General features: G+C 36.9%; 1 protein-coding gene across 1 annotated transcript in view; it reads left to right on the top strand.

The window, feature by feature from the left end:
* Positions 1 to 23,013, top strand: part of KPNA1 (karyopherin subunit alpha 1) — a 52,014-nt gene that overhangs the window by 6,921 nt on the left and 22,080 nt on the right. The window contains exons 2-8 of the mRNA XM_085234883.1: positions 4,912 to 5,045; positions 7,811 to 7,918; positions 9,534 to 9,633; positions 10,205 to 10,299; positions 12,353 to 12,484; positions 21,416 to 21,504; positions 22,729 to 22,828. Of these exons, the coding sequence (XP_085091009.1) occupies positions 4,917 to 5,045; positions 7,811 to 7,918; positions 9,534 to 9,633; positions 10,205 to 10,299; positions 12,353 to 12,484; positions 21,416 to 21,504; positions 22,729 to 22,828 (753 nt within the window). The 5' untranslated portion in view covers positions 4,912 to 4,916. The remainder of the gene's footprint in view (positions 1 to 4,911; positions 5,046 to 7,810; positions 7,919 to 9,533; positions 9,634 to 10,204; positions 10,300 to 12,352; positions 12,485 to 21,415; positions 21,505 to 22,728; positions 22,829 to 23,013) is intronic.

Below are 23,013 nucleotides of genomic sequence, written 5' to 3'. Positions count from 1 at the left end.
TTTCTGTGTTTTTTTTTTCTTCAGATAAGACTAAGCAATGTAGGGACTTGATGGGCTGTTTTTTCATCTCTGTTTCCTAAAAAAGATAGTTATTTTCAGGAAAATAGCATTTATCCTTTGCTGTTATTTGTATCAGCATATATTGTATATTCATGGTTCTACTATGCAGGCTATGCCTGTCTCTGCTATGAAGTTATCTGTCATTTACAGGAAAGCTGGCATTTCTGGTTTCCCATGTCTTGATCAGCAAGCAGAAATGCGGTACTTTTTCTTTCTCCTAAAAATATTTCCACAATATCGAAGTCCTTCTATTAGGATCCTAAACCTGTTGCCTTGGAACTGGCAAAAATGAAAGTAGTCTCCTTTCAGAATCAGTGCTTCATGGCTAAAAAAGTGTATGTGACCAAGATGTTGGACTTCTGAGGCAGTCTGTTGATGAGCACAACAAATAACTAAATGCTGCTTTCAAGGCTGGTTTTTTAAATTGGATAGGCTTTTAGTCACACAAAACTTTAGGAGATGATGCATCCTGTATGCAGAGGTCAGTGAATTGGTGGAGTAGCTGTCCAGGCTGTGCTGTTGTGTTTGGAATGATAAGAAGCGTTACTGTGGGGAAGCTAATTCTTGAAGGAGTATAGAGTCCTGTTGCAGAGCCACTAAACAAACCAATATCTTCTTGGAAGTAAAGGTTCTGTAGCAGTTACAGTTTTGTATAGTAGTAAAAGCGTCATTTACTTACCTTGAAATCTTGCATCTTCTCTCAGTGATTGGCCTTCTGTTGTGACACCCTTTCCTAACACAGGTTGTCCTTTCAGGGGTGACTGTGCCTCCTGCATATTTTCTGTAAACAGGGTTACAGCAGTCTGCTAAGAAAAAACAAAACCAACAGAGCTCACAACCTGTGCCTCCAGTGAATACTTTCCTGCCAACAGCTGCCTTTGTTAGTTGAGAGAAAGGGAGTGGTGGTGTCTTTAATCAAGGTTCTTCAGGATAACTTTTTAAATAACATTTCTCTTCCCCAGGCTCTTCAAGTCCTCCTTCCCCATCGTATTTGGATTGCAAGGTAGAATTTTGTGCATGGCTATATTTCCAGATAATCTGTTTCCATCACCTCATTCTGAAGAAGAGAAGTGTCTAACACCTTTGCTATCAGTACATTTCATAAACTTAGTTTCAGTTATCTTTTTGGATTATGTATACATCTCTGCTGGTCTTGATTCGCAAGGCCTTTATATTGCGATGCTTCTGACATGTGGAATGGCCAAGTGTTTGCCATATAGCATTCATCCTAGAAAAGTTCTTAAGGCTAGTGATAGTATATCTGATCTAGAAAGATAGCTCATGTTTGTCTCTACTTCAGATGATTGATATGTGATTTAAGAAGGCAGGGAGTTCGTTTTTGTTCCTATATAGATAATTGCATGGGACGAGGTAGGTCATTGCAATAAGTGACTCTGCATTTCCCAGTACAAACTAAAATTCTTTGACTAGATCAGCAAGCAGAAACGCAGTACTTTTCCTTTCTCTTAAAAACCTGTTCTTTGGTCACCTCCACTTTTGGTAGGGCCTTTGTCCTGATAAGCAAAAAAAAAAATAAATTGGGGAATGCTTCCTTAGTGAATGAAGACACTCAAAAATAGATGTTTTTCATTTTGTTAAAATAGTTGTTTTTTTTTTTTTCTTTTTTTCAAGGCAGCCACAACAAGCAAGTTAAAAGTGTAATATAGTGTTTGGGTAGTACTCCTCAAAAGATCAAAGAGTACATAATGAAAACTCATTGAATCACCAAGGATTTTAAACGATAGACTATAGGAATGTCCAGAAACGTGGAAAATACTCTTCTATTGTTAGGACAAAAAAGATCTGTAGAACATTTCCATGACAACCACCACTGACTTTCATCACAGACAGCGTTAATTTTGATAGTGCAGAGAAGATCCAGGATTTACTGTTTGCTATGAAGTAATTCACAGTGGGTAAATGTGAAGTGGTTGTTCAGAGATTTTCAGTTAAGCTGCAGCAAAACTGTTGAAGATGAATGAGAAAGGCTTGAAGTTGTTTTGACTCATTGGTTTTGTCTGGAGTGAAGCCTACATCCTGAAAAATGAAAGATTTATGGAAAACTATTCTTGGATGTTTGTAGCAACTGACATACGATTCTTTTATTTTCTCAAAAACAAACAAACAAACAAACAAAAAACCTTAATAGGTATAAGGATGCTGTCATAAGTCCTGAATGTGGTCATAGAACCAATAAAGGAATTACACCATTTTAGATTTAGGACATCCTGAGGTAGTTGCATAAGCTGCTTTTGGGTAGCATCTTTGGATTGATTAAGTTAGGCAGGCAGATACGTGGCAATGTGTTGGGATTTTATTTGCCACTGGTTAGACTACTCTGAAATCAGTGATTGAATTCAGTGATTTTTTAACATTGAAAGAAACTACATGTTTCTGCTCTTAATAGAAGAAACTTTGTATTCCTGGTCACTTGGTGGAAATTTTTTGAAGAGCTTTACTCCAGAGTAAAGCACAGTACACTATTTAGAAGGGATTTTAAGTGCAATGATCAGTCAGCAAAGGGAGCTGTCCTGAAGGTAAGAAATAAGCGTAGCCAAAAGCTACAGCTAAAGCTTGGAAGGGTTGTAATAAATAGAAGATAATACTTAAGTTCTAGACACCGATGACAGAAATGACAACAAGGAAGAAGAGTATGCTAATGAAACTTGACAGTGAAGATGGATTCTCCTTGATACTTAGAAACATTGGAGTATCATACAGAAGGACTACAAAATAGAAATAAGATGGAATTCAGTAGTAAGAATTGAATATGATAAGTGTCAAGGATTTCTATGAACAGAGAACTTCTAGGGACTGAAAGTGAAGGTATGAAATGATTGCAGGAGCTATCGAAGCCCTGACATCCCCAGTAAAGGCAAATTTAATCAGGTGAGTTTGAGATGTTTCAGATAGAAAAGCAGAATGATGAGTAATGTCATGGGAGGCATGAGATCTTATCTGAGCTATTGTGTGTGTGCTTGTACTTGTTTGTGTTGTAGGGCAGATTGACTGGTGTGGTTACAAAACCTTTGTCTGTTAGATGTGTCCTTTTAGCTCATGGTTTTCCATCTGCTGTTTTAAGTTCATTTTCTTGATTCTGAAGTATATAAAATATTTCTATGTGAAAACAAAAAACTTTGTGTACTCAGTCTGAGTATTTGTTAGCATTAGCTTTCTATATTTAAAACCCACAATTTCTCCAAATAGTATTTCTAGAGTTGTAGTCATTTGAAAAACTTCAGAACAGGAAGAAAATGTAATTGCCAAGTATATTGCAAGAAACATGAAAAGTTGAAGCTCAGACACCTAGACAATGTAAAGAATATAGTCTCTATGTTGCTAAGAATGACATAGGGAGCTCCTGGAGTCCTGAGTTCATATTTTTGCAGGATTTCTATTTAAAAAGAACCCATTTTAAGAAGAGCTTTTTCAGTAGAACGAGGCTGCTAGATTATTTATCTGTGTGTTCAGGTTTTCATGTTGCATTCAGTACTGTCTGTGACCAAGCCATCTTAAGTATAGTAGTTTAGTGTCCTGTATAAGTTTTAACTAGCAGAATGCATTTAGCTTGAAATGATGCATGGAATGTTTCATAAACATCAGTTTTTATAAATGGTTGTCAGGCATCAGCAACTTCAAAAATAAGCTCTAATAAGAAATACATTGGATATTGCGTAAAATCTCTTAAAATGTCTCATGCTGACGGAAAGGAGCTTACACTTGACTCTTTGTATAAATGAAGTGCACAGCACATCACTTGTCATCTGGTAATTCTGTGCTTATGGAATTGGAAGTAGGTAGCATATTTAATGTAACAAGTTAGAGTATTGGAAGGAGGCCTTTAAAAGTCCCATAGAATAACTTTATGCATAGCATCGTTTCTTAAATTTTCTGTTACAGAGTTTCAGATAGCTATAACACATTCTACATCTGTGGGAAGGAGCATAGAAATACTGCGACTTTCAGAATTCTGTTGTCAACATTTTTGGGGCTTAATGGGGAGACATAAGAGAAGTAGCAGCAAATTGGGGGACTGTGGGTGGAGACTTGATCTGTGGCTCATTTGGTTTATGGATAGACTTTCTACTCAGTTTTGCAACTGTTGGTCTATGCTAGATAACTTCAAATTGCATAATCGGATATGTGAAAATTGTCAGGGGTCCATATTAAGGTTGATCCTCTAAGTTACGTATGAATGATGGTACTTGGAAATCATAGGCTTAAAAAGGCTCTTTTGTATAAACAGTAACAGGATTACAGGCTGGGGGTGGGAAGAAGGGAAGAGCAAGACAAGAAGTGGATCTTTCAAGTGGTAAACATTCACCTAAAATATGTCCCTCTCCATTTCATTTTTCTTGTAGGTGTTGCTTGGATAGAAGGAACAGAAGTTGGATTTGAATTAACTTAAAATGTGGATTTGAAGTGCAAAAAAGCCTCTGACTTCCTAAGTAAATTAAGCTAAAATGGAGCTAAGACCACTTCAGTTCTGAGTGAAGTGATTAATAAATCCCCTGAAGGGAGAAGCACTAATAGATCTTAGTGTTGCTTTCTTCTTAGCCCAGGTTGTATCTTCTGGCTTAGAAATCTCAGTTCTTTCTTAATAAAACATTTCACTTATTCATACCTCTCTACCTAAGGAATAAAATAAAAGTTTAGTGCTCTGATGTGGAAAAATCAGCATACTGAAATTGCCCTACCCCTTCTGATTTACTGGATGTTAAATAACAAGTTATAGGGAGGCAGTAGCTGGAAGTGCACGGAGAGGTTTGAGAGAGAGAGACAGAACATAAATTGATGTGTTGCTGAAGTGTAATTGTTCTGACTGAATCTCTTCTTAACTGCAACTTAAAGGAACCATGACGACCTCAGGAAAAGAGAATTTCCGACTGAAGAGCTACAAGAACAAATCTCTGAATCCTGACGAAATGCGTCGCAGGCGAGAGGAGGAGGGTCTTCAGCTGCGTAAGCAAAAGAGAGAGGAGCAGGTACTGTACTATAGCTGTCATAAATGTAGCAGTAGTCGTGCACTGTCATTAGTTCTTTGCTTCTCTGAAGCCTCTTGGTGGTTGTCCTACTAAATTCCCACAGTCAATCTGAAATCAGTAAGTTGCAGACTTTACTGCCTTTTCTTGGGGTAGTGCAAGACTTAGTGAATGCTCATCATTCACTCAAGTGTGAGATTGGCAGCCTGGCAGTAAAGATGGTTGCAACAGAGCTGTCTCTCCTTGCACTGAAGGTAACTGAGGAATTCTTTATTTATTTTTTGCTAGCTGAGTCATGATTGCTCGTCTTTAAAGAATGATGAAGTGGGGTGAAAAAAACATTGCAGCGTAGAAATGTGTTCAACCAAATCCTTTTAAGTTGCAGTAATGATTTTAGTGGGGGGAGAATAGATTGATCTAATTCTTCTCAGTGTTCTGTCTTTAATTTTCAGTTAATAAATGAATCTACAAAAGTTTATGCCCTAGCAGAGCAGGCAAGGGTGGATTATTATATATTGTGCACAAAATATTTGAGAAGAATGTTTGGAAGCAAAGCTCCCCTAGCTGTTCATGTCTGGCTAGTACTTACTACTGTGTTCACATTGCAAAGTGGTAGATTCTCTCCAGGTTTAACAGTGAAACAGCAACAGAGATGAGGCATGTTAAAAGCAGTCTTCTGATAAAAATGTGTAGCATTGAGCAGTCCTTCCTTTTAATGGTTAGTTATGTTCATTAGAAGCTTTAAAAGACTGGCTCCAACAAAGTTAGAATGAAGCTTAGTTTCATCCATGTTGAGTTAAATCAAAGCTAGTAACATGCTTCAGCTTGGTATGGTAGGTTAAGTCTTTAATCTTCTATTTAACATCCCATTCACGGTGTCAACGCTAGATATTTTCAAGGAGGAATTCTGAGAGTGAATTGGGATTTTTTTTTTTGTTTTCCTCAGAAACAGCAGGCAGTACTTCCAGATGACAGCACGAAATGTCATCAGTCTTATCTGTAAAGCTGATACTAAATTAGGAAAATGAGTCATTTTAGAAATCTGTCTTATCTGTGCCTCTGACCTCCCTTGCACCTGATTACGACAGGTTGGCTAAATAAAGGGTAGTAGTATTTCCTTAAGGCAAACTGTTATTCCTACCTACAGTGTAATGGGGGTGAAGCTGCAAACAGTCTTTTCTTTTGTTCCTTTATTGCTACAATTTCAGACCTACTGTGCAGGTACAAAAGTACATATGTATTTGGCATGCTGGTCATGAGAATGTCGGTGAGCTTGACTAGCATTGAGAATGCCAGAGTTAGCATTGCATCTCCTGGTTAGAGCTCTTGATTTATGTGAAGAAGCCTGTTTTACTCTTTGACTTGCTGTACAATCAATGAATATACAGATGATATAGTATATAAAAGAGCTTGGCTTATGCCATTATTATACTAGAGCAGAAAAGGACACTCACCCTATCCTGGGCTCACATAAGAAACTCCAGTGGAGTGGATCTCCAGAAGAGATCCTTCCCCACTGGCAGTCAGCTCTTAAATGGGTCTAGGAGAGGTGGAGCCAGGCTCCACCCCTTCCTGCAGCACAGATGAATTGCCTTCACCTGTGCTCCCGTGGCTGACTCATTGCTCACCTCAGATGATCAATCAGAGGTTCAGGCTGTGATTCAGCAGCCCCATACATTTGCCAATTTCCATTTGTATTCATTTTTAAGATACATTCTTATTCCTTGTTTTATTGTCTTAGTGTTGCATTTTCAGCCCTTACAGAGAAGACTCATTTAACCTTTTACTAAAATTTGCTCGTTTTTTTTTTTAAAGGTAAACCACCCTACAAAAACAGTGTCGAGTTTCTGAATTTTCACACAAATTATCAGCGTATGAATTTTGGCATAGGATTGTATTTCAGCAGTGTGTAAAGAGCTTGGGCGAGCACTTTGGACAGTAGCCTAGAAGGAGCAGCACTCCACAGGGATGCCTGTCAGTGAACTGGGTGTGATGTAGACTAAACGGCTTTGCATGCTGCTTCCTTCCAGATTTCTCTGGAGAAAAGTGTAACAGCAGGTTGATGTCGGGGCACTGTCTTGGCTGTCCTCTGTAGTGGTACAAATCTGACGTGGTTCAATGCTGGAGTCATTAGGGAACTTGACAGACCAAGCAGCACACTAACCCTTCTCATCACTGCTAATGTTTCTTGCAGTGAGATAGCTAGCTCAAAGGAGACACTGTAGCCTCTGTAGCTCTCCTAATAACATCTGAAACTGGCTACCTCCTTTATGCAATAGCATCCAAATTTTGTTCATCCCAGTGTCATTTCTTAAACCATTTTTAAGTGATTATCCTCCAAAGACCTCTCTCTGCCACAGTAACTTAATTATTCCGGTCTCAGTAACTACTCCACAGGGATCTGTTATACACAGCAATTTGTCGTGTCTTTGAGCCCCTGCTCAGCTTGGGGAAGGGAGGAAAGCCATTGTCTGGAAGCTAGAGGTAGCTGATAGATGGAGGGTGAGCAGTAGAGAAAAGGAGGGAGTATCAGTGAAGACATTTCAGAAATGTCAAATGAATATTCTAGTGCACAGCCATGTTCGCTTCATCTGTTACTAAGCAGATGAAGTGCCTGTTTACTGTCCAGAGGAATCACAGTGTCAGTATTCTAGCTTTTTTCAGGAGATACTAATTATCATTTTTATTGCAGCCTGATATGGCATGTGAGATACGTATGTTGGCTCTTGATTCTGTAGTACTTTTATTAAATGCTTTTTTCTTTTTAGTTATTTAAACGCCGAAATGTTGCAACAGCTGAAGAAGAAGCGGAGGAGGAAGTGATGTCTGATGGTGGCTTCCATGAGGCTCAAATGAACAACATGGAAATGACTTCTGTAAGTGTTGAGGAAGAGATATTGTTTGTTGAAACTGAGCAGCCCTATTGCATTGAGTTTAAGGGAGCAGAAGAGTGTGGAAAATGGCATTCAAAGAGCATTCAGACAACTCTCAAACACACGTTTCAGTGAAGTGACCGGAAACATTATGGGAGAAAAATTTTATGGGAGTAAAAAGTAAATAAGAAGAGACTGGCTGGAAGTTTGTTAATAAATTTTCAAATAATAAAATTTTAACCAGGGTGTTGGAAACATAACTAAACCTGCCTAGCTATCTGCAAATGTCCTTGACCTCCATTCCAAACTGGAATTTTATCCCATGGGAAAGCTTTCTTCTGATGGAAATTAGGCTTTTCTGCGTTCTCACTGTTTCTTTATGATGCTCCTGTATGTGGAAAGAAAAGTGTTATGGGATTCTGGCTGTGAGAGAATAAATTAAAATACAGTCTTCACAGAGTCCTAAAGTCTGACCACTGATCTTCATGTTTATTCTTGTGTTCAGAGTATATTTGGAAGGAAATCAGACTACTTTTAATTGCTATTGATGGTTAGACAATGAAAATTACTCAGAAATGCCTATAAACAACGTTAAAGTTAATTAATGGAAAATAGTTTTATTCTTCAAGGTAGTCCTAAAACATCAGATGAATCCTAAATACCATTTAATTCTTGGTGTAGAACTTTATATGAAATAAATGGATGGTGAAAAGTAAGGGAAGCCTATCTTATACAGGTTACTATTTTAAGTATTAATTTTAGTGTCTTAAGAGATAGGACTGAAAAAGAAAGATCTAAAAAGTAGTGCATGTTTTGATTCCCTTTTATTGGTTCTGGTGACAAAAATCTAGACTGCCTACATTTTGTTACTGAGAGCACAAGTACAGACAGTGCAAATATTTCAGCACTACTGTCTGTTTTCCTTTTTATTGAGGATTTGGATCTGACTGCTGAAATGTTTTGGATCAAAAAGAGAGGAAAAAAATACAACATCACTTTTTCATGGATTTAGATTAGTGAAATCAACCAATGTCAGATTTTCCCTGTCGTAAAAAAAAAAGAAGTTACTGATTAGTTTAGACATATTAATGGAAACTGTCCATATTGTGGGAAAATAAATGCTATGTTTGATTATGATGACAAGCATGAGGTTTGTCAGTGTTTAAAAAGAAAAGTAGTTCCTGTACATTTTGTTATAACAGTAACTCAAAACGTAGACGTTGCAGGTTTCTAAACACCATAATCAGTATTCTTGTATAACTGTAATTCCTATTCTAATTTAAGCTACCTTTTGTTAAAGCTGACAATTTTATAGTTATTTTATAGATGGGAGATAGAAAAAACAGGAGAGAAAATACCCATGAGAGATTCTGAAGACAATTTTTTGTCATAGCTTAAAGAAATTCTGAATTTTGTCTTCTAGGAAGAAGACAATACTTAAGAATGATTCTGCTTAAGTATCCGTGCATCTGTGGTGACTCATTTATTGTTCTTATCTGACTTTTTGCTCTATAAGGGTAAAAAATTGACACAGTTTTAGCAAGTATTGTAAACTTTTCCCCACTAACCCTCAATTTTCTTTTCCTCTTGTTCTGTCTCCCCCCCACCTGAATATTAGAGTGCTGTTATCACCTCTGATATGATCGAGATGATTTTCTCTAATAGTCCAGAACAGCAGCTATCAGCTACTCAGAAATTCCGAAAGCTTCTTTCTAAAGGTAAGGGCTGAATTTTCTTGTAGAAAAATCTTGGGTGGTCCTTGGCATGTATTTTGACTTTGACAGCAGTGTAAATCAAGTTCCATGTGGAAATTTCTGGTCCAAGCAGAATTGTCTTAGCATGCCAACTAGGTGTATCTAACAGTCACTTCTATTTGTGAAACCTGTACAACTTTTAGTGATGCAGGTGCAATTTCTGATATGCAGTGTAAGTTTAAGCATTTTAGTCATTGTCTCCATGGCTCACAAATTATTCTTTCTGGAAGTTGAACTGTGTGCATATGTGCACCGAGGTGACTTTGCAGATCTGCTGCTGTCAAGTTTTTATACTTAGGTTAATGAGTGCATTATTGTTAAATCACGTTACAGCAATACTTCAAAATTTAAAATTGAGTCTTCCTCTGATGAATTCATTGCCTTTTAGTAGAAAAGATGGATAAAGCAGTATAAGAGAAAGTAAGACTCTCAGAAAAATCAGCATTTCATTGGGTATTACTTTGGTGCAGTGATTTTAGGAAATCCCCCAACAAATAAATGAATGTGTCTTAACTTTCCATTTTGTTTTAAATAGAACCAAATCCTCCAATAGACGAAGTCATAAGCACACCAGGCGTGGTGGCAAGATTTGTGGAGTTCCTCAAACGGAAAGAAAACTGTACATTACAGGTATACAAATATAAGTATATCTAGCTTTCTGTATTATGAAGCTTTTGGTGATGCAAATAAGACAGAAAATGTCATCACTCTTTTTTTTTTTTTTAGTGAGCGGTGCGTTTCTTTTTCTTTATAAGGATAACACATCTATTTTACCTATTTTACTATAAGGGCTTAATAATAAACTCAATTGCTGGGCCTTTGATATAGCCAGGAGAGAATGAGAGAAATCTGAGTTATGTTGGGTGGTGTTTAATATGGGATGTTTACCTGGACTTCTGTGTGTAACAAGAACAGTTTGAAAGGTAGCCTTAAAGGATGAAAAGCTATAAAACTAAACTGTACTGTTTGTCAACTTTTGTACTAACTGAAGACTCTTTTCAGTGTTCAGAATTATGACATAAAGTTTTGATTAAATTCTAAGAAATTTAGAATTAGAGTTGAATGTAAAGAAAAAACGAAACAGAGAAACCCTGAAACTTGCTTGCTTTGGTTGGAAAAACTAAACCGTATCTGCTACGATTTTAATTAATGCGTTTTGGACTTAGTCCTTAGAACTATATCTTATTTCTAGCTATCCTTTGCCTGGCGATCTTTCTTCTGGGCTAGTATAAAGTGGAAGGAAGTTGATCTCATAATGAGAGAAAATGTTAATAATTAATGGCTAAATGTAATATATAGGCTGAATTGATGTTCCTTTATAATATGTAGTGCAATAATTCATTAATGCCTTGTGAAATCCAAAATTTGGTGCATGGAAATATGGAAAAAGGACTTTTTTCCTTGTCTTAGAGAAAAGACAGAATTTATTGGAATTACTTTCCAAATTAAGGCCATTAGAATTCCAAACATCTGCTAGCTGCTTTTGAGCAGTATACGCGCAGTAACTAAGAGTGTGTACCAGATTTAGCAGGTTGTCGGTTCTGAACTCCTATGGAAAGATTTTAAGCAATCTCTATTAAAAAAAATAAAAATTGGATGCCTTTATTACTTACGGGGTATCTAGCATGGAAGTCTAAGATAAAGGGAAAAATTGAATAATGTTTGGTGGAAAATGAAGCTGGAGGATACTTCTGTAGTTTAAAATACTTTAAAAGTAATTGTAAGCTGAGTCACATTCTTCTGCCCTTACTGGTACAACATGCATTTTGTTGATTTTTTTTTTTTTTTTTAATGTGCTAAGAACAACAAAGAAGTACTTTATGTTGAAATGTATAGGTTTCAGTGAAAATATATTGTTCATCTTACCAAATCTATCTCGTTTTTTTAGCTCACGTTCTGTAGGTATAAGTTTTTGTTCTGTCCAACTTAATGTTCTTTTATTCTGTCCTTGTTGCCAGTGATGTGGCATGAGCAAAAATTTTGGACATTCCATTCTAGGTATTCCTGACTTCAGGCTAATTGTAGAAGGAAGGCACTTTCAACTCATTCAGGAAATGCTGAAGTATTTTTTTGCCCAGATATTACTTGTATGATGGATTGAATGTAGAAGCTATTCTGTGTTGGTGAACATGAAATTGTATGTGTCTTTATTCTGTAGGTTTCTACTGTATTGTTAGTGGAATATCCAGTAAAAAATGAATTTCTAATATCAATGGTAGAAAGGCCATATTTGTCTGGAATTGCCCTGTACACATTTTTTTCTTAAGTGATTTTCAGGTTTAAAAAAGCTGCACTCTTCCCTATGATCATTTAAACCATACATGAATAACTAAATTTTTCTTACGTGATGATGAGAAAAATCTTCAAGAATGTACCAAACAAATACTAAGATGAGCCTTTTAATTGTTTAACAGACAAACAATAGTAACTATGTGACAAAAAAAAAGTAGCATTTGAGAAGCCACAGCAAATCTGATCTTGTTGCTGTATGGAATTTTTGCAAATATTGAGTTCATGTCATCATGATAATTTTTAACTCTGATTCTTGCTTTTCAGCTTCTGTTTTAATTAGCAGTCATGCTTTATCTTCACCAGTTCTTTCTATTTTTACTACACATTGTCATTGGTTTTAATCTGACACAGGAGGCTCCCACTGAACTTTCTTCTGTATTTTGTTTTCCAGTTTGAAGCTGCCTGGGTGCTGACAAATATTGCATCGGGGAATTCCCTTCAGACTCGAATAGTGATCCAAGCAGGAGCTGTTCCCATCTTCATAGAGCTGCTTAGTTCAGAGTTTGAAGATGTACAGGAACAGGTAAAGATTAAGAATGGTGGTTTTGGGTTTGTTTTTTTTTTTTCTTTTACATAAAAGTACAAGGCTGTTCTATGAGAAAGTCTTGTGCCTTTAGAGGAAGTATAGTGTGTGACAGTTCTGCATAAGTCTTTTTCTCCCTAGAATGTGTTAGGGTGCAAGTACTGTTTTTCAGTTGTTTTGGAAATGATACATTTAACCACAGCCAAGGTGCTAGTGTGTTTTGATCTCTAGTGAATTAATACTTCTCTGCTTGCTGAGGAATTCAAGAAACCTTGTTTAAAAAAATACTTCAGAGATGGAAAGTTCACATTTATTTCTCCTGAAGATAAAGCATGAGTGGAAATTATAGGTTGTTCTCTAAAAATGAAGGAAAAGGAAGCAAAAGTGCAATCAAGCATGCCGTAGGTCTGTCGGATATTGAATTAAAGAGATAGCTTAGTAAGCAACATTATTTCACTATTTTTTATTAATGATGAAATAGAAGAATAAATGCAATCTTTGTCCATAAATTCTACTTGAATGCCTTTCTTACAGAGCAAATTAATATTCTTTAAGGCCCAGAGAGATCAGTGTAAAGCACAGACCAAACATTAGATTCATACAGACTCAGTAATTTCTGCTCAAGAGCAGTAACTTGTGTTTGAACAAGGTTGTATTTTAAAAAGATGTTTAGTCTTGCTTTGAAGACTTAGGATGGTGAAATATCAATCATGCTAATGAACATGTTTTCAGTAATGCATAATCCTAACTTGAATGTGTGTACCTCTACCATACAAATTTGATTAGCTTTGGGCCCAGGTATTAGCTCTTGTTTCACTGTCTACTCAGTAAGCTCTCTGTTTTTTTTTTTTCTTATAGTTAATTACAGATGATAACTTAATCTTTTCTTGAGCAAATGAAATTAAACTCTGAATTCTTACTATGGATATTTTTTTAGCTTTTTAAATTTTCTTGGTGATCCTTTTCTGAACACTTCTTCTTTGTTTCAATAACTTTGTGATGGTGAAATAACAAGTAGTACTGTTCCAGCAATGCTGTTTGCAGGGGTAGTACCCAATACTCGTTTCTACTTGATTCTTCCCTGCGTGAATATTCAAGATGTCTTTGAGGACTCTTTTCCACAGAAGCTTGCTGAGAGCTCAAGTTAAGCTGATTATCCAATATGATTCGTTGTTCTTTTCAGAGTCACTGACTTCCAGGGCTCAGTTCTCCATCCTGTAAGTGTGCCCTCTATTCTCTCTCCTAGATGTCTGACCTTGCATTTGGCTGTATTGAGATGCATGATTGGAGGAGTCCAACTCATAAGCATTGAATCGCTTTATGTAACTTACCTTTCTATCTTATAGCTGGCACAGAATGAGCCACTCGTACTTAAGACTGTGTAATGTTTTCCACAAGAAAGACACATTTCTTCAAGTTGCTTGTAGCTTTCCACTCTGCAACTTTCCATTTTCAGTGGCCTCTCTCATGCTGAATAATTTTGGGAAAGGCTTTTTAAGAGAGTTTGGGTGCCTCAGAAAACTGTATTCAAGGATATAAGTATTCTTGTCCTTTTTTTTTAATTTGAGGAAATGAGTCTATTTTTGAAGAAATTAGAAATGTGATATTGATCTTGCCAAAGTAGCAGAGAGATGCCATGTTCTGCCCATGTAAAAATCTATCTAGGCTCAGCTATATGATGTCCAAACTGCTTTTTAGAGTTTGTTTTTTGGAGGAGATTAAAATTGGTGGCATTATCTTCCGAATTCATCTACCACTTCTGAGGTGCTATTCCTGAAGAATAATTGGTACACTGAAAGTAGTAAGGGATACTGCATTATTTTACGGCCCGTAATCTCCCATGTAAGAGTGAACTTTTTTATTAGGTTGTTAGGTCATTCTTGATAATGTTCAGAGAAGCATGCAGGAAGAGCCAGCCTACTTTAGAATGAGTTGTGCTGCTTTCAGCACTTGTGTGTGAATCAACAGAGGATCTAAGGGATCACAGATAAGTAGTTTAACTGTATTCTACCTGCTTCGCCTCCAATAAACTGCTGACAGGTTAAATTCATACTGGAGTCATGTAGAATTGATTGTAGCCACTAGAAAATACATTTATGTATAGTGCATCCATGATTTGTCTGTTATCAGCAAGTCTGTAACTACCAGTAGCAAATTTTTTTGTGGTAAGCTCCGCTAAAGTAGGGAAGTATACCACTGTGATGTTACCTGTGCCTTTACATGATGTGCTGCAGGTGTAGGAGTTGCAGTGTTCTGACTGCTCACTTTGAGTTTAATGCAGGCCAGCTTGACTTTTTTTTTTCCTGGCAGCTTTTAAAAAGAAAAATGAATGCTTCACTGTAATATCTGATAAAAATAAAAGGCATTAGGCACATAAATGTTAACTCTTGTACTTCTATAATACATGGTAGCTTTAAGTACCCAATTAGAGTATTTATCCAAATGACTCTCATCTTGTTCAGCATACTGTTGCCCTAGTTAGAAATCAATGGATAGTAAAGGAGGCTCTTAATTATCACACTAGGGCACTGTTTGTTGAAGTTGGTACATATTGCAGTGAATGGAAGAAAAGCAGAGATTCATATTAAAGTTGTTGTAGGTTTGAGGTAAATGCATCAACTCTTAGTGTCTAATGCTGAAAAATCGATTAGTTTTTGGTAAGTGGGATACTTGTTCTTTGTTTTTTTTTTTTGAATTCTCAATGTGAGTTATTGCATTTTTGTTTTGTGGTTGTGGGCAGTATGTTTTTGAACATATTTGATTCCAAGTATCTCAGGCTGAAATTCAGCTATTGCAAGATATTTGACCGTTTTAGCCATAAGTTTTCTTCTCTGTAATTGTCCTCTGATGATTTTTTATCTTTTCACAGTAGTAATGTGCAGATTATTATTTTGCAAGCAACTCTTGGTGCATTTGCAACAAATTGTAACTTCACAAGAAAATACAGAAAATCATGTTTAGGACACGTAGGCCAGAATCTAGCCATGCTAACATAACGCAGAGTGTAAAAGAGCAAAAGTAACATTGAAGGTTGTGTTACATAGATCATTCTTTGTGCCAAGTGATGTAGTAATTTTGTGGAAGGAAATGTAAGTAGTAATATAATTTTGAATATGTATCATAGTATAAATTGAAAATCATTCATATTTTTTATTTCAATTTGACATACTGGCTAATCATTATACAGTTTTTGTCTTGAACTTTTTATTTAAATCTTCCCATATTAGTGACTCAGGAACACATACCAGTTTACGTTATGATTCTTTCAGCAGTTCTTTCTTTTAAGCCCATCTTAGTCTAATGTATTGGACTGTTTTTTGCATATGCAAGTTTTTGGTGTGAAACTAAATGGTTGATTTTATAGGAGTCTGAGGAGCTTTATTAAACAGTGTGTATTTTAATGAAATTATATCTTTTCCCAAGATGTTTCCCATTAAGCTATGTCAGCTGAAATTTAATTATCCTATCCCTTAACTCTGTTATTTCATTTTCACACAATCACAGAATTGTAGGGGTTGAGAGGGACCTCTAGAGATCATTAAATCCAAGCCTCCTGCCAAAGCAGGCTCCTTACAGCAGGCTGCACATGTAGGCATCCATGCAGGTCTTGAATTTCATCTCCAGAAAAGGAGAATCCACAACCTCTCTGGGCAGCCTGTTCCAGTGCTCCATCATCCTCACTGCGAAGAAGTTCTTACGCACACTTATGCAGAAATTCTTGTGCTTCAGTTTGCGGCCATTTCTACTTGTCTTATCACCACGTACTGCTGCAAAGAGTCTGGTCTCATCCGTTTGCCTCCTGCACCGTAGATATTTATAGATGTTGATCAGATCCCCTCTCAGTCATCTTTTCTCAGGGCTGAACAAACCCAGGTAGCTCAGCCTTCCCTCAGAGGAGAGGTGATGATGCTCCAGGCCCTTTATCATCTTTGTGACCCTCTGTTGGACTATTTCCAGGAGATCCTTGTCTTTTTTGTACTGGGGAGCCCAGAACTGGATATAGTACTCCAGGTGAGGCCTGACCAGAGCAGAATAGAAAGGGAGGATCACCTCCCTTGACTGCTGATCCCGCTCTTTTTTAATACACCCCCAGGATGCCATTGGGCTTCTTAGCCATCAGGGCACTGCTGGCTCGTCGCTGGCCTGTTATTCACCAAGACATCCAGGTCCCTCTCTGCAGAGCTCCTCTCCAGTGGGTCATCCCCCAGCCTGTACTGGTATGTGTGGTTTCTCCCTAGATGCAAGACTGCACTTAAACTTCATCTTGTTCCTCTCTGCCCAACACTCCAGGCTGTCCAGGTCTCGCTGAATGTCAGCACTGACAGTCTGAATGTCAGTCTTCTGATGTGTCGGCCATTCCCACCAGCTTTTGCTTTGTGTATCAGCCTTTCTCAGGTATTTCCTGTAATTAGTGATCTGAAACCATTTCACATCTTTTTTTCCCACCAAAGAAACTGAAATTGTGACAGAGGCTACATCTCCATTATTTATAAAAAAAAAAAAATTATTGATTACATCTCTGTCCTAGCCTTTTCTGCTCCTCCCATTTTTTTTCCTTCCAGAATGCATCTTGAAAATTAGAAAAGCCAGCCTGAAATTATTTATATTGAGGGATTTCATCAAAGCCCTGTAGAAATGCTTAACATTGATTTAGCTTCAGCAATGTCTTAGCTGCCATTCTATCCTAATCCTGTGCTGAAGTATTTAAAATCTGGATGTTATCTTGGATTTTCTAGATATGCGTAGAATTTCCATCAAAAACCGGGCAATTTCTATGTTCCATGTTTAAAACTCTTGGGATCATCTCGCAGTTACAGATGTGTCATTCTGGTCTGTATCTGAAGGGTAGCCGGTGGCAGGAACATCCATTTGTTGCCCTGTTCTCCTTTGCAGATGTTTGTTACGAGCTAAAGCAACAGTTTGTTTTTCCCTCAGTGTTTTTCCTTTTCTATCTGTATTGCTGTTAAACCAGCGTTTATTTAATGGAAGTGACCTATGAATCTGGTATCTACTGTCTATTCTCTGGCTTATACGTCAGCACTCCCTGCTAACTTAGGTCCTTACATTCAAAATAAGGGGAAGGAAAAACCAGCAATTCAATCGAGGCATGAGTATGAAATACTTTCTCTGTCTGGTTGGAAGAGATGCTAGTAATAAAGTTAGAACAACCTGGCTGCTGAAAGGAAGGTTTCTTCTGTGTTGGAATGTAATAGAAATCATCTATAGGAATTCCTCCCTCAGGTATTTTTCCTTGTGTCTACTAGTCCAATTGTGTTTGTATGCAAAGCTAATTTTTGCTACCTTCATCCCAGCATTAGGTGTGTTTCCCAAGTCAACATCTGAAAATGGAAAAAGTGTTGATTCTTAATTCAGAATGTTTCTGTTCCACGGAGAGGTACAAACTTAATGCACTATTGGTAGTTGGCTTATGTCTTGATTTAAATATTCAAACACTTAAATGCGTGGCTGAGAGCTATCAAAGTCCAGAGAAAAGTGGAAGAGTTGTCAGAAAGCATATGTATTATTCACAGAATATATCATATAGAACAACATTATTCTATAAAACTAGCGTTGTACTGTTACTGACTACTAACATTGTCCAGCATTGCATGTGAAACTTCTAGAGTTTAGTAACAGGTGAAATAAACTGGAGACTTGCAAAAACCCATGTTTGATTGTTAGCAGCACATGGAAACTTGTGCAGCTCTATAAAAATATACCTTTGTCAGTTGACAAGGCAGCATTTGTATTTCCAGTTTATACACAACTTGATACTGGTTAAAAATCTACAGTTACAGGTTCTTTTCATCTCTGAGTTTTGGTGCGAATAAAGTATTGAAATTAATTTTATTTTTTCAAGCTTGACATTTTAAATAGTGAACTCTTGAGATTACTGGGATTAAATATCCTTTAACCTTGGCAGCTAATCTAATCAATCTAAAAAAGAAGATTAAACAAACAAACATTTGTTTCACAAGGCATGTGAAGGGCTTGGAGAATATGTCCTACGTGACTGAAGGAACTGGGGTTGTTTAGTCTGGAGTAGAGGAGGCTGAGGGGAAACCTTATTGCCCTCTTGCAGTATCTGAAAGGTGATTGCAGTGGGAGTGGGGCTGGTCTCTTCTCACTGGTGACAGGTGACAGGACGAGGGGATATGGCCTCAAGTTGCGCCAGGGTAAGTTTAGGTTGGATATCAGGAAACACTTCTTTACAGAAAGGGTTGTTAAGCACTGGAATAGGCTCCCCAGGAGGTGGTTGAGACACTATCCCTGAATGTGTTTAAAATCCGTTTGGATGTATTGCTCAGGGACATGATTTAGTGGAGGGTTGTTAGAGTTACAGTAGTATGGTTAGGTCATGGTTGGACTTGATGATCTTTAAGGTCTTTTCCAACCTGAGCAATTCTGTGATTTGGGATGTATAGAATGAAACCGTAATGTAATGCAAGCAAGATATTTGCATCTTGATGATGCATGAGAGTTGTCAGTGAAAATTACTGAATATTATTCAGACAGAAAATCTGAAGACACTTGTCACTGTTCTTGTGTTTTTGTGGAATCCACAAGGAAGCTTTGTGCTTATAGTACTGTCTGCTGAGAGAAGTTTGAATGAACTTGAACTATGTTCCTTACTTATCAGAAAACTTGAAATGATTCCTCGAGGAAAAATATTTGAACATAACTCTGCGTACTTTGGCTAAAGATGTTTCAGTTTCTTTTCATCTTTTGTATGATCCAGAGCTACCAGTCATTAATGTTAGAATTTCTTCCAACATTGTTACCAGCTTCTGTGATATCAGGCTGTTGAGATTTCTCTGCTCTTCAAAGATGCTTTACAACTTCTCTGGCTTGACTTTCTAATGAGAGATTGAGAGTTTTGCAGTTACAAAACCAGTCTGTTATTCAAGGTCAGAATAGACATTTGTATTAAGTGATTATTGCTGTTGTTAAATCTAAATCAAGTATTACTAGAATGGCAGAAGCAAAGTCACAGACAGTAGTCTGTCTTGAAATACGCCTTCAAGGTAAGCTGTCCAGTAGATGTAGAACTGTCCAGAAAAGGAGGTTGCATCTTTGCACAAGGATGTCATCTTTCTCCCCATTAGTTTTTTTAAAAGATTCACAAATTTATATGGATAGGGCCTGTTGAATTTTTTTATTTGTGCCTAGGGAGTCACATCACTGCACAAGTGAAAACATTGCAGTGAGCAACAGGCATATCTTCTTACAGTTTTAATACAAATGAATTTTTAGAGGAGCTGGTATCTGTTCTGTCTCTTAAGTTAATTTTTTTCTTTTAGCTGTCTTTTCCATGTTGAATCTATGAGGCTGCCAGACCCAACATTACACTTCAATTTCAGACAAACCGTTGTTGGAGCAGTTATAAGACAGTAACAATTGGAATGGAGGATAAGCTTTCTTGATTAGCTTTAGAGGGACACACAGAATTAGTAGTGACAAAGGTCACTGTAAAGCTGAGTATGATTTGGTATTCTAACTGTGGGTGACAGCAAAAGCCTGAAAAACAGTAGGAGGACAAAACAAATCCTTCCCCAGGGTAGTTTCCTAGTCTCTAACAACTTGTAGTTTAGGGACTTATGATCTATCAGATGATCAATCTATCTATTGTATTACTGTGGGTAAGTCCTTTGTGTACCTAGCAGATAACTAAATGTAGGTAAATATGTATGAAAAGATTATTTTTTTAATACATTTTATTTTGTTTTAGCTGTATATTTTTATTTTTATTTTTTTAAGAGAATGATATCTTTTGGGCCTTTAGAGTGACCGGGGGGAGGACTTCAGAAGCTGGAAGAGAAATCCCTTATATTGTAGAGTAGCATCTCTTTTACTGCTTTTTTAAAACTTTGAAGTGCTTCTGTTCATGATATCTCCAGTGATTGTATAGATATTTTTGCATAGCTCTTACCTAATAAGAAGGTATTCTATTTCATTTGTCATTTAGCCTTCTGCTAACTTAAAATAAATACCAAATGTGAGTTTCATACTGTTTTGTGTGTGATAAAATGTCTATGAAACATTCTGCTTTTTAAAATTCTTCTCAGTTACAGTTTCACACTAATAGAAAGTGATATAAAAAAAAAAAAAAAAAACTTTTGACCTCAATGTATTAATCAAAGTTAATTAACTCATTAATTCTGGTATTATGGAAGACAGTTTTCATGCTTTTTTAATTATCTTTTGGTATTTTGTATTTTATTCCTCAAAATGAAGGGTTTGCGTAACAGTGACACCCAGGGGAGTAAACAGTTGTCATGCATATATTTACATTTTGTCATGCATATATTTAAATAATCAATACATTACATTTTGTCATGCATATATTTAAATAATCAATACTGGTTCTGTTTTGCTTTCTCTTAAAAAAAAAAAAAATAGAACAATGTCCATCTGAACTTTTTTATTTTGAATATTGTTTTATTTTGTATTTAAATCGTCTTTTCCATCTTTCTTGTTATCAGTGTTCTTAATGTGAGTGTGTAAACAGTGCATGCTTTTATGGCTTCCTGGGAAATACTAATATGAGCTGTTGTACACATTTTTGGGTAGATACAAACCTGCTTGACGTGTGCTATGAACCGTCTGGACTTGAACCAGGGGGCGTGTACAATTAGTGCATTACTGAGCCTAAGGTGAGGAGCTCTTGTTGTGGACAGAGTAAGGTTGTCTGCCTGCAGTCTTTGGTCACATACCTGTTGACTGCTTGGGTACTTAGACCTGTGTAAATATTCCTGAATCATGTAACGAGCTTGGGTGTATATTTGCAACTCTTAACCAGAATGCATTCCCCTTTTGTATATTGTCCAGGATATAACGGTGAGAACAGAGATGATTTCCCATTTTTAATTCACATACTGAATGGTTTGAATTGTGAAAATAAAAACAATTACTGTTCTGTTTTTATTGCAGGCAGTATGGGCTCTTGGCAACATTGCTGGAGACAGCACAATGTGCAGAGACTATGTACTGGACTGTAATATCCTGCCTCCCTTACTGCAGTAAGTCTGTTTTAATACATTCTTCAGAATATTAATCAATTGTCTGATAAGACTGAAGTTTGCTTTGCCTTGAAAAATAATTATTTATTTTTGTGGAACTAATTAGGCTTATTTTTGAGGGCTTATTTTGTAACTGAACTAAAAAGGAATTGTGTTAAGACCAGCTAAGCTGGAGCTATTTTGTTCTACACAGTGGGTGGATGCCTGGAACTAATGAGAATCGTAGAGTAATTTAAGTTGGAAGCGACCTCTGGAGGTTGTCTAGTCAAACCCTCTTTTCATAGCAGATGTGATCAGAATTGCTCAGCCACTTACATTGTCAAATTTGGAACATCAGAGGTAACCACCCTGGACAACTTGTTGCAGTATTTGACAAAGGCATGATGAGAGAATGTTCTGATAATCAAAATTTTCTGTGGAGTTCTTGGCTAGTTGTTTCTAAGCTGTCTGGAAAGTGCTCCAGATAGACTTCACGCTGTATTTGACTTAATTAATGAGCAGCAGTGCCAGAGGATTAATCTCAGATAAGGAAATGCACAATGTACTGGACTGAAGCAGCTTTGGCTGGCGTGGTAGTCCTGTGGCACGCAGATATCATGAAGATAGAGTACGTTACACCATTGTCCTTCCTGAGTCTCATGCAGCAGAAGCTGATTCCTGCATATGGTGTGTGAGTGTCATCTTGTAGGAACTTCAGAAAGAGACCAGTTTGGGATGGTTTATAGAGTTTTCTTCTTATGTGAACCCAGTGGTCAAAACTCTTGCAGGGATTAACAACTGTGCACAGGAAGTCTGGGCTGTGGTTGCTGCCTGTTATGTGACTGCTGTAAATATTTGGGAAGCCATGAGTGTGATTATATGTGTTTTCTGAGGCTAAATTCTGTTCTCTGTCATAGAAAGCTTAACACAGAAATCCGTGTTGATGGGCTGAGAATTGACACGCAGATCTACCACAACAATCTCTAGAAAGTTAAATGAACGTTTTATAGTGCAATGGTTATTGTTGGGACACTAGGTTTAACACATTTAATGAGAACGTTAGTATCCATCTGTCAAGTGTAATTTTCCTCAGGATCTGTTTTTACAGAAAAAGATTTTAGCATGTTTTCCCCTGACTAAATCTAAAATGTAGGCCTGAGTTCATGTGTATGAATCACAGCTGACTGTACTAGGTTGCCTGGCTTTGAATGTGCATTAGTGAAGTTTGGAATTTGTTTGTTTTAGATTACTTTCAAAACAGAATCGTATCACTATGACCCGAAATGCTGTATGGGCTCTATCCAACCTCTGCAGAGGGAAAAATCCTCCTCCGGATTTTGCCAAGGTAAGAAATGTGTTCATTATAAGGAAATGTGTTGTGAGGTGTAGGTTTCCAAGTAAGAAATAAGAATGGTTAAGCTTAAACTACATAGCAGAAGTATTTCTGAATTTCTCTGAAACAATGATGCGCTTATTACAAATTAAGCTTCTGAATGTTTTTTGTTCTTTTGCCAGACATTCACAACCATT

This window comes from Meleagris gallopavo, chromosome 1 (assembly GCF_905368555.1).
Source record: "Meleagris gallopavo chromosome 1, MGAL_WU_HG_1.1, whole genome shotgun sequence".
Lineage (NCBI taxonomy): Eukaryota > Metazoa > Chordata > Aves > Galliformes > Phasianidae > Meleagris > Meleagris gallopavo.
The sequence above is the reverse complement of the archived record's forward strand: the minus strand, read 5'-3'. Positions and strand labels throughout refer to the sequence as shown.